This window comes from Delphinus delphis, chromosome 5, assembly GCF_949987515.2.
Source record: "Delphinus delphis chromosome 5, mDelDel1.2, whole genome shotgun sequence".
Lineage (NCBI taxonomy): Eukaryota > Metazoa > Chordata > Mammalia > Artiodactyla > Delphinidae > Delphinus > Delphinus delphis.
In genome coordinates this window covers 122,901,312-122,915,506 of record NC_082687.1, presented here as the reverse complement: position 1 = coordinate 122,915,506, position 14,195 = coordinate 122,901,312, and the positions used below count along the sequence as shown (strand labels likewise).

General features: G+C 38.5%; 1 protein-coding gene across 1 annotated transcript in view; it reads right to left on the bottom strand.

The window, feature by feature from the left end:
* Positions 1 to 10,904: 10,904 nt before the first annotated feature.
* The window catches only part of FAT4 (FAT atypical cadherin 4), a 172,455-nt gene continuing 169,164 nt past the window's right edge, over positions 10,905 to 14,195 (bottom strand). Inside the window, exon 17 of the mRNA XM_060012960.1 lies at positions 10,905 to 13,905. Within this exon, the coding sequence (XP_059868943.1) occupies positions 12,041 to 13,905 (1,865 nt within the window). The 3' untranslated portion in view covers positions 10,905 to 12,040. The remainder of the gene's footprint in view (positions 13,906 to 14,195) is intronic.

Here is a 14,195-nt window from a genome sequence, read left to right as displayed (position 1 = left end):
TAATGGCAAAGCACATTGGTTCAGGATCAACATCTTAAGTAAAGAGAAATAGGAGGAATGTTCAATTGTATTATAAGCCCTGTTGTGGAAAACAGGGCAAAGACATACCATGTTAAGAAATGCAGGCAATAGGTCGTTGTTTGTTATCTATTTTATACATAGTAGTATGCATATTTTAATCCCAAAGAACCTACTGTATAGCACAGGGAACTATGCTCAATGCCTTGTAATAACCTATAATTGAAAAGAATCTAAAAAAGAATTCCAGTTCTACTTTTCATCAGTTATATGACTTTGAACAAAGCCCTAACCCTCTGTTTCCTTGTATGTAAATTAGAGAATGAAATTACTACTTCGTATGGTAGTTGTGAGACTTAAGTAAAATCAATTAATTAAATAGAATAGAATAGAATAGAATAGAATAGAATAGAATAATGTGCATAGGTGCTTAACATGTTCTGGTGATCTTCTCTATACATGGGTTTGTATTTTTAGCTTTTTGATGTCATATTTTCTTTATAGATTCTTTAATATTGGTTCCTAATTTCCAATAATATTCACTATTGCCAGATTCACACTCCAACACTGTTATTTCTAGTATGATCATTCCTGGCTCAATGTTTCTCAAATAGTTGCAGTTTAATATCAAAGATATCATGCCAGTGTTTCACTCTCTCCACATTTTATCATAATATACTGGGAAAAAGTACTCCAGAGGGGGCTAATGTCTATTTCAAGATAACTTTGTCAGTTATTAACTGTGACTTTGAGCAAGTCTCTTTGTTTGTTTTCCTCTCAGTAAAATGTGATCATTATTTTTGTCTGATCAACCCCACAGGTGTGATATAATGTTCAAATTAGATAACTCATTTGAAAACTCTTTAAAAGTTGAAAAGACATATACAAGTATTAGGTAGTAGTAGAAAAAGAAGGAACTTTGAAATCTAGTTCAAGCCCAGTTCAGATTCTAGCTCTGACCCTTATCAACCTTGTGGAGATTAGAGGTCACTTACCCTCTTTGAGACTCAGTATTTAGAAATAAAATTGGGAAGAATAATCTCTACTGTCAAAGGAAAATTCTATTGCTAAATATTGTGGGATTTTTGTAATTTTTGACATAAGTATGTCTCATCAATAAATCACATTGTCCCTAGTACTTAGACATTATTTTATACCATTCTTACATGCTCCAGTATGATCAGCACAAAATACACTAAATACAAAACAAAAATAAAAAACAAACAAACAAAAAACCCTGATAGGAGAGTGATCATTATTCTCCAAACTTTTAGCCAGAGCTTACCATGATTCTAATAGGTTCCTGATTCCAAAGGAAGGAAATTCACTGGGGTCTTAAATAAAAATGAAAGGGGGATTCTTTTGTAGTCCATGACGATTTAATTATGTAGCACGATTATAAAGAGTGAAATTTGTTTACCATGACATGATCTCATTGCATTCGAATTGTGTAGAGAATGGATGACAGTAAGACCTAGACAGCTGTCATAAGATGGGATGAAATGGGTTGGCTGCCAGCAGTGAGGGCAAGCATCAAACACTGGCTTAGCCGTAGACTTCAGAGAAATAAAAAGAGCTGACAAGCCGGCCTGGTTTGAAGCAGGAAGGCACTAGTTCACCATTTGACACTGAAGAATCCCTAACGATGCTGAATGCAAAAGGCAGGGTCACAGATGATGATGGTAATGACTGTGGTATGACAGGCTTGAAGAGCCGTGGCTCACAACTGCTTATCAAAGAAACATCTTAACGTAAATTGTGTGAGAAAGTTATTATTTTTTAAACTATCACATGGGTACACCTACGGCAATTACTGAGAAGAGATTTATTTCAACTATTGACAAAACTAAATCACACTGGATAAGACCATGTTTAACAGTAAGAATGTACACAGTGTTACATAGGGATTGGGTTCTTGGTAATTCTATGTTCGTTGTTTTACTATTTATGCTTATTATTATGTTTTGTCATTAATTCTTTAATAAATTTTTATTTAAAAAAACTAAATTACAGAGGCAAATTAAGAATTAACTATAATTTAGAGATACATTTTAATTTCATGTGTCTTACAGATTTTGTAATAGAAATCAAGTGCTGGGTAATCAGTCTTGATTTAGACTGATGGTGTTGTAGCTTACACAAATGAAGTGATCAGTGAATATTCAGTGTGTGGAAGAAAGATACTCGCCGTAAGTGTTCTTAGTGCTCATTCTTCAAAAAAGATATACATGGGCTTCCCTGGTGGCGCAGTGGTTGAGAGTCCTCCTGCTGATGCAGGGGACACGGGTTCGTGCTCCGGTCCGGGAAGATCCCACATGCCGCGGAGTGGCTACGCCCGTGAGCCATGGCCGCTGAGCCTGCGCATCCGGAGCCTGTGCTCCGCAACGGGAGAGGCCACAACTGTGAGAGGCCCGCGTACCGCAAAAAAAAAAAAAAAAAAAAAAAAAAAAGATATACATAGGTAACTTGGACTCGTGTATTGCCTGCTTGTCCCATTTTTTGTAAGTCAAATGACAGAAGTCTCTGTTATCAAAATCTTATATGTAGCTTCTAAGATTAAAAAAAAAAAGTTACTTTGAGCAACCAAACATATAGATGAGATTAACTGGACTGTTTTGTGGGGAACATTTAAGAGAGTTTAAGATGCAAATGCATCACCCCAGGATCTGTGTGATTTGAAGGCTGCTTCTCCTCACTCCTCGTTTTGAGACTTCCCTCAACACATGGCAACACCCTGGCCCTTCTCAAGTCCTGGAACACTGCAACTCCTCACACTGTGATGACTTTGCTCATTCCCTTCCATCTGTGTGAGATGCTCGGTCCAGCTCTTCACCTGACAGGCTCCTGTTCTAAACCTTAACTTCAGTAGTCGCTCTGAACCACCCCTGTCTGTAAGTTACTAACCATCCTTTTAGAATTAAGAGAACACTCAGTAGATTGGCTGCAAATTCATTCTTTTTAAATCCTTGTTTGAGAAAGTTAGACTATTTCCTCAAGTCTCAGCAGTATCAAATTGGCAAAAATACTCAAGAAGCTTTGATTTAAAAAAGGGTCACAATTTTCTTTGTTAAGCTGTGTGTGAACACGTGTCTGTATCAAAGAGTGTAGTCACAAGAAAGGGTATCTCAACTGTTAGATTTATTGCTATCTTTCACTTCCTTTATTAACTAATCTTGTCTGTATGCTGATGTTTTAAAACCAATTTTAACAGTAGGGGAAATATTAAAGAGGTCACCTTAGCTTAATGAAACCAGAAATTAATATTCTTGTACTTATCTCTGAAATTGTTCCAAAATTCTCAATTATCCCCAGAATTAAAAGACTTTACTGTGAGAGACATTATGAGAGACAATATTTTAAACACTTCAAAAAATTTTTGCAGTGTTTGATACTATAGGCAAAATGTTTTTCTACATCACGTTGCCCCATTCATTACTCTGATATTGTCTTTGTTACAGAGTGCTACTGTTAAACTATTACAGTATTTTACTTTGTTATTGGCCTTTACTAGTACTTATTAAACAAAATATAACTAAGGTTGGTAGAATCATAAAGTAAAACTAAGTTTTCTGATTAATACTATAAAAAAAGCAGCAATGAATTGTTATCTAAAACACATTCAGAGTAGAATTCAGTGTATAAAGATATATTTCTTTTGTCTTGTGACATTAATGGTGATAATATCGTTTACACTCTGACAATAGATTATATTTTTCAAGTTATCTCATGATGATTACTGAGTCTATAAAGCTATTTTTTGCCAGGTATTTCATGCAGTACCTTTTAGGGGATATGTAATCTGCTTAAATGAAAGACTTAAAATGTAATATGAAATTACATTGAATACTCCAGGGGAAATTTAGAAAAAGAAAGAAAAAACAGGACACATAGAGGTATTTTATTCAGTTTCTCATGAATAATTAGAAAAATATATGGTTGGAAAAACAAAAATGTCAGAAAAAAGCATGAACCATTTGGTTATTCTTTTTTTCTTCACAGTTTTGAATGTTTCCTTTCCACAGAATACAGCCACAAATGGATCCTATAACAATTTGAATGGAGTCCAGAGAAATTAAAATGGAAAATTAAAATCATTGGAATTGGAAGGCAAATGGAACTTTGAGATAGCTAGACAACTTGTCAGAGGTAATTATTCAGTAATTTTACCCAAATTATACTTCAGCTTTATTTCTCACAAACTCAATAAACCATGATGAATCTGGATAACATATTTTTTTTTGCTGGGGATGGATGACACCAAATTCTGTGAAAAAGTATAATCCTGAAACCAAATGAAACAGTTTCAAAATAAGTAGTAGTAAAGGATAAGACAAAGCTGATAATAGTTAGTTCAGGGCAAAAGCTCTCAAATGCCAGGAATTTTAACTAAGTCTTACATAATTAGACTATGAAGGAACTGCTGAAAAGTATCAGCCAATTGCCTTACTTCAAGAACTTGTGTTCTTTAAAACTCACTAAACCTACTATTTTGTTACTTTAGAAATGCAGCAGATTACCAAAGTTTAGGGAGTTATTGATCACATCAATTGTCCAAAAGAATGCATGTGGAGCACACATGAGTACAAAGAGAAATGTCTTTGAAAATATTGAAATAATTCTCCAAAAACAGAGCTATGCAAATTTAAGGTATGTTGGGAAAGGAAGAGTCTAGTCACCAAAAATCACAAACCTCTTGAAGGCAAAAGTCATCTTTATTCACCAAGTTCTTCCCAGCACTTGGCAGACAAGGCTGAGCAAATTTTAAAAAGCATGCATTACCAAGATTCACTTACAGACTAATTTGTAGGGAATAGTTAAACTTTAATTCAATGTCCCACAAGTATCTATTTAGAAAGGCCCATTAAATGCAGAGTGGCCAGGAACTGTGCTTTAATGTGGATAGAAAGCTCCCTATAAATTATAGATAGTTGACTTTGCCACTTCAAAATCTCTTGAATATTTCTTGGTCTCATTCTGTTCTTGATCTGAAGCTGCATAAATTCAGACAATTTCAAATGTGAATGTACTTTTTCTATCTTACAATGCTGACAGCCCAAACCATCCTCTTTCAGGAAACACTATTCTATAATCACTATCCATAAAACTTAAAAGAAAAAAAAAATTCTGGTTTTGATTCACTCTCCAGATCCATGTATCAGTGTGTGCAGCTCGTGCTATCATAAGCTTTTTGCATCAGTTAGAAGAAACATGTTAAAGACATGAATGGTTTCCTGTTAGTAGAGATCATCAAATCAAGTTTCATGATGACAGTTCTCCCAAAGCAAAAGAGGGCAGCCATCTTTTCAGTTTCTACTTATCCAAAGCCATTTCTCATATTTATCAGTTTCTCATAAAGAGTCCATCTCATAATCTGACTTTCTGATGAGCATTACCCCTCATTCAGTACAACATCTCTTTCTACAGACTCATAGCTGTAAAAGAATTAACGTATTTTTGGAGCAGGTTATGCTGCACTTATTGTCTTAATCATACTGTTTTTCTGAAGAGATAATTCCCTAGATGTCTTACTTTTCGACATCAAAGTCAAGTACTAATAACTCTATCCTCCACAGCATTCTGGCCTAAGACTGTGTGAATACAGTAAGGAAAGGATGACTTAAGTGAGCAGTCAGCTCTGACAAAACAGAATCTTATTTTGATCAACATCTGTACCACACACAATATGGTTTTAATTGGAAACGGGGAACTCATTGACATTGCCAAAGAACTTTGTACATTGGTGGTTATTTTATTTGGGCTAGAATGGTACACAGATTAAGATCCCAACTTTCTGCCAGAATACCATGATGACTGCACTTTATACTTTGCAAACTGATTTGGGTCTTTGGCAAATTGATTCATAAACTAATAAAATTGGAAGTATCCAAATGGGTCACCTGGAAATTTTCTGCCTTTATGCAGTGTGCTTTTAAACATTCTGGGGTCTTTTCATTTTAATTATATATCTTCAGATATGGAGACTCTCCCACAAATATTTTCAGTATTTCTACCTTGAATATATCACATGATATATGAGGATTCGATGAGTCTGTCCATCCATCCAACATATTCTTTTTTTTTTTTTTTAAAGAAGATGTTGGGGGTAGGAGTTTATTAATTTATTTATTTTTGCTGTGTTGGGTCTTCGTTTCTGTGCGAGGGCTTTCTCTAGTTGCGGCAAGCGGGGGCCACTCTTCATCGCGGCATCCAACATATTCTTTTAAGAGACACAAAGAGTCGTTAAGTTACCTATATGATGTCAGTTACACATTTGTCAGAATTGTCTATGTGAATTCTAACATAATTATGGGTCTGACATGTATACATTGTACGTATGTCATATGTACATTAAAAAAAAAAGACTTCCAAGAGTTTTCTTGGTAAATGCCTAAAGTTTGTCTTTATATCTTTTTTTCTAAATTAATCAATTATTTAATTATCATTTTTTTAAAATTTTTGGCTGTGTTGGGTCTTCACTGCTGCACGCGGGCTTTCTCTAGTTGCAGCGAGTGGGGGCTACTTTTCGTTGCAGTGAGCATGCTTCTCATTGCGGTGCCTTCTCTTGTTGCAGAGCATGGGCTCTAGGCACGCGGGCTTCAGTAGTTGTGGCTCGTGTGCTCTAGAGCGCAGGCTTAGTAGTTGTGGCGCATGGGCCCATGCGCTCCGTGGCATGTGGGATCTTCCCAGACCAGGGATTGAACCCATGTCCCCTGCATTGGCAGGCAGATTCTTAACTACTGCACCACCAGGGAAGCCCCTGTCTTTATATCTTAATCCTAGTTCACTACACTCAACTTGCATCCTTATTAAAATTCTAACATACTTTGAAAAAGGTTTATTAATGATGCAAAGATGGAGGTTAACTACACTCATTACAAACAAAGACTCATTACGAGATATTTGGACAAGCTTTAGTTGCCTTAAATTTAGGCATAGATTTATCGACATGTCTTAGAGATATCTCGTTTGCCACCATTTCCTACCAATATTAATCTATCTCATTCCACTTGAAAAATTTTCTTTGCAAATCATCTGCTTCATAAAAATAGAAGTCAATTTTTAAAATTAAAATTTATACAACCTTCTAAAAGGTAGGAATTACATACTTTGGATATATTAATGCCTCAGAAGTAAGGAAACAGACTGCTTTACTATTATATATCTTAACATGCTTCCTATTAATACACGTACAGGTTTGGATTGGTCATGGAGGGTCGCATGAATCAGTGTTAGCACAGACATTCATCTCAGTTAAAAACATCTCTCCTTTTGTCTTCGGGATCTTAGACATCAATGCAGAGTGAGCGCATATCCACATTCTCAGGGTTTCCTTTGCATTTGGAGATGCACTTATTTTGCAAGAGAATATGCATAAATGAAGGTTTGCTTCAACAATCATTCTGTTTCTGGGCCTGTTCTGAATTTCCATTCTTACGCTTTATCCTCACATCCATTTGACCCTAAGGTTTCTGTGGTGCAGTCTTTGCTGGTGTATTGACAATGATCTGGCCTCCCTGACTCTCTGGCTGTTCCTCTAACATGGAATGGTCTCCTACTTGGGGATTCCCCATGCCACCGCCTCTGCCTGCAACAGCATCACCCACGCGTGTCCGTGGCTTGTTTTCCTGCCTCCTTCAGAGCTCTGCTCAAATGTCGCCTACCCAGAGAGGCCCTCCCTGACCAGCCCATCTAAAGTAGCATGGAGGAATTCCCTGGTGGTGCAATGGTTAAGACTCGGTGCTTTCACTGCTGAGGGCCTGGGTTCGATCCCTGGTCGGGGAACTAAGATCCCACAAGCCGTGCTGCGTGCTGCGTGGCCAAATAAATAAATAAAATAAAATAGCAGGCACACTCCCAAGTCAACATCTAGCCCTTACACTGCCTTAGTTGGCTTGCAAGCGTTTGTCTCCACTAGATATTACACTGCATAGTTATTACTGTATTTGTTACTTATTGATGGCTTGTCCAGCTCCTCTACCAAAATGTAAGTTCCTTTGAGGAAGGTCTTTGTCTATTTTCTTCACTGTTTTATCCCATGATCTAGAAGAGTGCCTGACATGTAAAGAACACTTGATATTGTCTGTGATTAAATGGATTTACCCAGGACATTGAGCTTCTTTATACCTCAGTTTATTTCTTTGTTGATGGAGAATGTTGTACTTCATGGACTTTGGTCTAGAATATATTTGCTTGCAATGATTATCATAGATGCATAGGTTATGTTAGAATTGAATCACTGATATTTATCTGTATGCATGAAAATTGTATGCACCAAAATTTATTAGTGCCTTTTGCCTCATTAACAATAAATGAAAGTACTGAATCATGTATAATACTGATCTATAACTCTTGGACTGATAAACGATTAAAACTGCTGGCTGGCTCAGTAATGGTAACCATATAAATTACTAATAATGTGACATTTCACTCAAAATACCTTTAAGGAATATATACTAGATTAATTACAGATTAATTAATTTTATTTCACACTGAAAGCTCTAATAAATGTATCCCAAAATACATTTCATTTCTAGGCTTATTTTTCCTAAGGGGAATGTAAATTCAGTCATCTTAGAATGTTAGTCCTTTTAAAATTGAATCTATTACATAAAATAATGAGAAAATGAAAAGTGCATTGCTGAATTACTGATTCAAAATTTAAAAATCATTTTCACCTTTTATACATTAATTTTATCATAATGTTGAATTCAAGTGAATAAAAATGCATTTGCATGAAAAGAGTGATTTTTTAGATGTGTTGTCGGGAAGTAATAAAGCCACAGGATGATATATTTTTTTTCTTATAAATAAAATATAAAGAACATAGCTTTCAATAGTTTAAGTCAGTTATCATTTTCATCACCCTTTGTGTGGGTAAACATTTTAAGGGCAACATGTGAGGCAGAAGCTGTCCTCCACTCCCTTATGATGCTCTGTTTTCCTCAAATGATTTTAACATATCTGAACAAGTGGTCAATGAAATCAGCGAACTTAGAAGATTTTGGAAAGAGCCTTGAAAGCAACAGCAATGGGCTCCTTAAGAGCTGAGTGATTGGAGTCCTGTGCCATGTTGCCAATCCAAGCCCACAGATCTTGTGGCTAAGTGATCACAAGCTGCTTTTCCTGGCAACATGTCCACTAAGATATTTTCTATGTGTACCTGAAGGAAAGTCATGTTTCCTCCACAACAGACATGCAGGAAGAGCCCCAAAGAGTGACTGTATTCCAGGTAATCCAATATACCCTTGCAAGGGCTGGATTAAAATTCTGAAGGCATGATTTTATGTGTGAAACTGCAGGTCACCACTAGCAATTAATTTGTGGGGATTGTTACCTTGTCAGTTTGTCTTCAATCCCCATTCCACTGCAGTAATGTTATGTCATGTCACTGTTTCGGTAAGGATTAATTTCCATTTTGAGTGAAAATTTCATTGCATACATTTTTGATTTGTTTTGCTATATAAGTATTGTTCTTGCTTCAGTGGAAAAGATTTAAAGAAGAACCAAAGGCTAGAAATTTTCCAATAAAAATTCTATCTTATGCTGAAACTGGGATTAATTAATCAAGGGAATAGTAATTCTCTAGCTCACAAAGAATTCCTAGAGAATTAGAATACAGAATCCTGGCATCACATTCCTTCTCCTTAACCCTTAGCTATAATCATGTTTATCATTTTGCTTTTAGCTCTGTTCTCAATTATAGAGTTTATATTCTTGAGGACATTGAGATGCTTCAGAGTTTCTCAGAAAGAAAAATGTATCCTGTTTTGAGTTATGCAAAGCTAGCAACATGTTCCCATATTTGGTGCATAGATTCATAATCCTAAAATTCATAGGGAAATACTAAAATATGTTGGCTTATTGCAGGTGACCAAAAAAACCCCCCAAATTAGATTAGCATCTTACACTCAGTCCCTAAATTGTGTTATATGAATACTATAATTTAGATTATACCCACATTTTATTTTCTATCAATAATTCTGGCACAGATCTCAATCTGTTGTTATTAATTTAAAATATTTTATTTACTAAGAGCTTTTTCATATGTTATGTACTGAGAACTTTTACATACGGTTAAAATCTCTATTCATTATGGGGCAACCAGTGGTAGAGGATAATATTCTCAGCAAATATTAGGTGTGGGGCAGGTATTCAATTACAAAAAGTGCTGAGGTTGTGACATAATTTGCAGAAGTCCTGTTATTTCAGATATAACTATTTATTCACCACTGGATTTCTTCCGGGCTAGTCTCTTCTCCTGGATTGTTTCACTCTTGGGTGACTATGCGAAAACAGGGGTTTGTCTTGGCTAAGATAGAACGTAAAATTTGTTTAGAATTTATGCAGCAGAGCGATCAATAAATTAAACACAGGTATGCGTTACAGAGCTTTCACTGTCATTCTTCCTACCCACGACTGGATTTAGAAAAGTTGGGGCTGCATCCTTGGAGAAAATGAGACCTAGACATTTTCCCATAATTAGCTTTAATTCATTGCTACTCTTATTATTATAAGCCTGGTCCAAAGCTGGCCTTTAGTGAACATATCTAGGGGGAACTTCCAAGCATTTTTTGCCAGAATGCTTAAACCAGGCTCATAACAAAGTTAGTCTCCTAAGGTCCAACCTAGTCTAGAGTCATTATGCTCTAGGGAAGTCCAAGAACTCTGACAGGTAGGAATGCACTAACGCGACCTTAAAATATCTGTTCTGGCAATTATCCATACTCATGTTTTTTTAAAGAAAATGATGTTGCCCATTTATCATTCAACTTGTCATACCCTATTGACAAGTAAAGACTTTTCTCAATTGGGCATGGAAAGAGTATGGGAAAAAGGAAAAATTAATAGTACACTATGAAGGCAAAGTATTTTAAATAAATATTTTAATTCTATCATTGGCATTTAAAAGTAGAAAGCATACAGTATGTTACAAATATCAAACTGTGAAAAATATGAACGTTACATAAGTAACAAATGTAAAAAAGGTATTTTCTTACCTTCCCTGAAAGTAAGAAAACCATTCAGCATAGGAAAATATCAGTATCAAAAACACAGCTTCGGTGTAAAAAAAAGTTTTTACACAGTATTAAAAAAAGGGTCTACAAAATGACAGAAAGTAAGAAGTGTTGAAATTTGACTTTATATAAATTATAAAAACTGGGTACTTGGGGTAAATGTTAAATGGCTGAAAACTAAGTCCAATCATAGGCTTTCTTTAGGTTGATTCTTTAAAATTTTAAAAGCATAGAACATTTTTCAATAAATAACTTTTAAAAGTGTCTCTGAGACGTGTTGTTAGGACATCTTTCCACAGCAGGAGAGCGGCAGAGTTCTGGGGACAACATTTTGTTCCAAGTGGAAGCCTGATGAAAGTCAGAAGACCAAAATTGTTTACAAAAAAGATTCGGAATTTTTAGCAAAACTTTGTAAGAAAGTTCTAAAGTGCTGAACAAAATGACTTAATTTTAGTACCCACTGTCATGACAAACATATTCAAATATTCAGACATTTCTGAGCAACATCGAATACGGAATCCATAATTCTGAAAAGTGTTAATACTTAGTCGTTCATTCAAGGATAGGAGGGCTCTTTCTACACTTTACAAAGATGGGTTAAACCTCAAGGATCTTGCAATGCAAAACATGACAATAATAATACAATGGAAACAATACACATACCCCACCGTAAAAGCACAAGTTCATTTCGGCAATGGCAACGGTATTAATTTTAAAAGTCACAAATCAAACACTGGTAAATAAGAAAAACCTTTCCAAACGCTGCATGCCACATGACTAGTTACAAAATACAATGCATGCAGGAAAAGAAATTCAACCAAACATATTTAAATTAAAGAGTTGTTCTGAGTCTGTTTCAGCAGCATTGTGGTTATTATTTTTAAGTTTTCCTCTAACACCAGTTCATACTGGCCTGTTTTGCAAATGTGACCCACCCTATTCGGCAACCTTACAATGGTCTGAGTGTTGCTTGTTTTTTATATTTTTATAACGCCAGCACACAAAGGTCACACGTACTGTTCCGCTTCCCCATCTTTGGGGGCTGGTTTAGTGGTCCCACCTTTGCCTTCTTCGTTTGCTGCTGCTTTTTCTGGGAGAGACGCCAAATCTTTAAACACATCTACATAATGGCCAAAGCCAGGGCCCCAGTTCAAAAGGTTGTCCCAGTTGAAATTCCCTGCTTGCTGCCCAAGCTTCAAGGGCAGTGTGTTGTCAGCAACCCCAGGCGCTGCTGCCTGTGTGCCCACAGGTCCCCCCTCAGCCCTGCGGCCGTGGTATCTTCTAGGCTTCAGTCTGGCTCCATAATTATCTTCATCATCTGCATCAGATTCATTGACTTGAGATAATTTGGGCATCCTGGAAGTATATACCATTGGTTTTTCCCTGTCATATTCCATTTCTGAGCAAGTGAAAGACTCATGAGAGTCACTATCAGAGGAAGATTCTGGAGCCGGAATGCCATCCGCTGGGTTCCTCGTTCTGGACAGTGGCCTTCTGCAGTCCTCTTCTGAGGAAGACCTCCCGTGATCTGCACTGCAGATACTTGGGTTTCTAGGGCGAGGGGTGTTTAGCCTCTCCACCTCCTCAATGGAGAGTCCTACTGGTGGAGAAGATTCCAGAGGAATCTGTCCAATTGGCTGCTTCAGGCGACTCCCCGGTCTAGAACCATGAGAGGCCATGGCCTGAGGACTCTTGCTTCTCCTTCCCAGCCTCGCGGCGTAGTTGAAGATGCCGGGTTGGCACACGTCGCCGTGCATTTCCAAAGTATTTCCATCCCTTATCGGAAGATGCAATTCCCTGGCCGGGCTGTTCCTGTAGAAAGTGGAGGACTTGGAGAAAGGAGCTGGGCTGTGTCGAGACAGAGGGTTGGGAGTTGGGCAAGCCGAGTGGCTCAGGGAGCTGGATCTTAAACCTTGACTGTAGGAAGGCTGGTAAGTCAAGCTGCTAGCTCCTAAGGGCATGGGGGACTGCCTGGCGAAGCCTAGCGGACTGTGCCGCTGGATGGAGAATTTCGGGGTGTGGCTGCGGAACTGCTTGTAGTGTTGGATGATGTCTGCGTCTGAAGGGGCGATGCTGCTGGCATTGTCGATGTCATAATGCTCTATCTCTTGCTCCGGTGAAGCCAAAGGGGCACTGGGGATGGTTTCTGAGTTGTGGGGAAGATCGGTCTCATCGTAGATGAGGTAGGGGTTCTCCCTTTCAATGATATCAGGCTTCGGGTTCCCTTCGGGCTGTTTCCTCACGGTCATGTCCTCCCCGTAGGGGGGGATGTTGTCTGGATCATCAAAAGCAACGTTCTCACTTCCCTTTTTCTTCTTCTCCTTCGGTTTCTTCTCCTCTTTGGGATTTTTGGCCTTCTTCCCCCGGCACTGGTTACACAGAATCAGGCTCAGGACCAGGAGGGCCAGGACGGTGGCACAGCTGCCCACGATGGCAGGCACGGCCCACAGGGGCAGGGAGATCTCCTCGGGGCCCTGACTCACAACACAGACGTGCCCTCCAGGACTTCCAGCCTTGCACACCCTCCCCGGAGGACAGAAGACACCAAGACAGGCCACCACCGTCTCACAGGTCCTGCCTGTGTGTGACTCCGGGCAGCTACAGGTGAAGCCGGAGTGCAGGCCTGGCTCACAGCTGCCCCCGTTCTGGCACGGGTGGGAGGCGCAGTCCCCGGGGGGGACGCACTTGTACGCGTGCCACTGATTGATGCACAGCAGATCTCCCCAGCAGGGGTTACTGGCACAAATGTTCGGGCCACGACAGCCCATCTTCACTGAGGGATCCGTCTTCGAAATGGAGGCCAAGCTGTGCTTCCCGCTGAAAGGAAGACTTTCTCCGCCGTACAGCACAGAAGCGATGCAGCCATCAAACCCTGCCGGGGCAAGAAGGAGCAGTAAGGCGTTTTAGGGAAAACCAAAGGCCTAACAGGCTGCACAGATCTGCCGAAGAGAAGCTTCACAATCACATCACGAGAGTTTAGACACCACAGTCCCAGCGCCATCACCCCGTCCGAAGGCAATAAATCCGTGCATATTACAACAGAAGTTAGCAAGATGAGTAAGATTTCCATAACAGAACGTGGAGCAGATTGCTGGCATCCCGCTCTTTCTGAACATTCACGAAGGGCGCTAACAGGCTGCGTCTTCGTTTTATCCCTCCTTT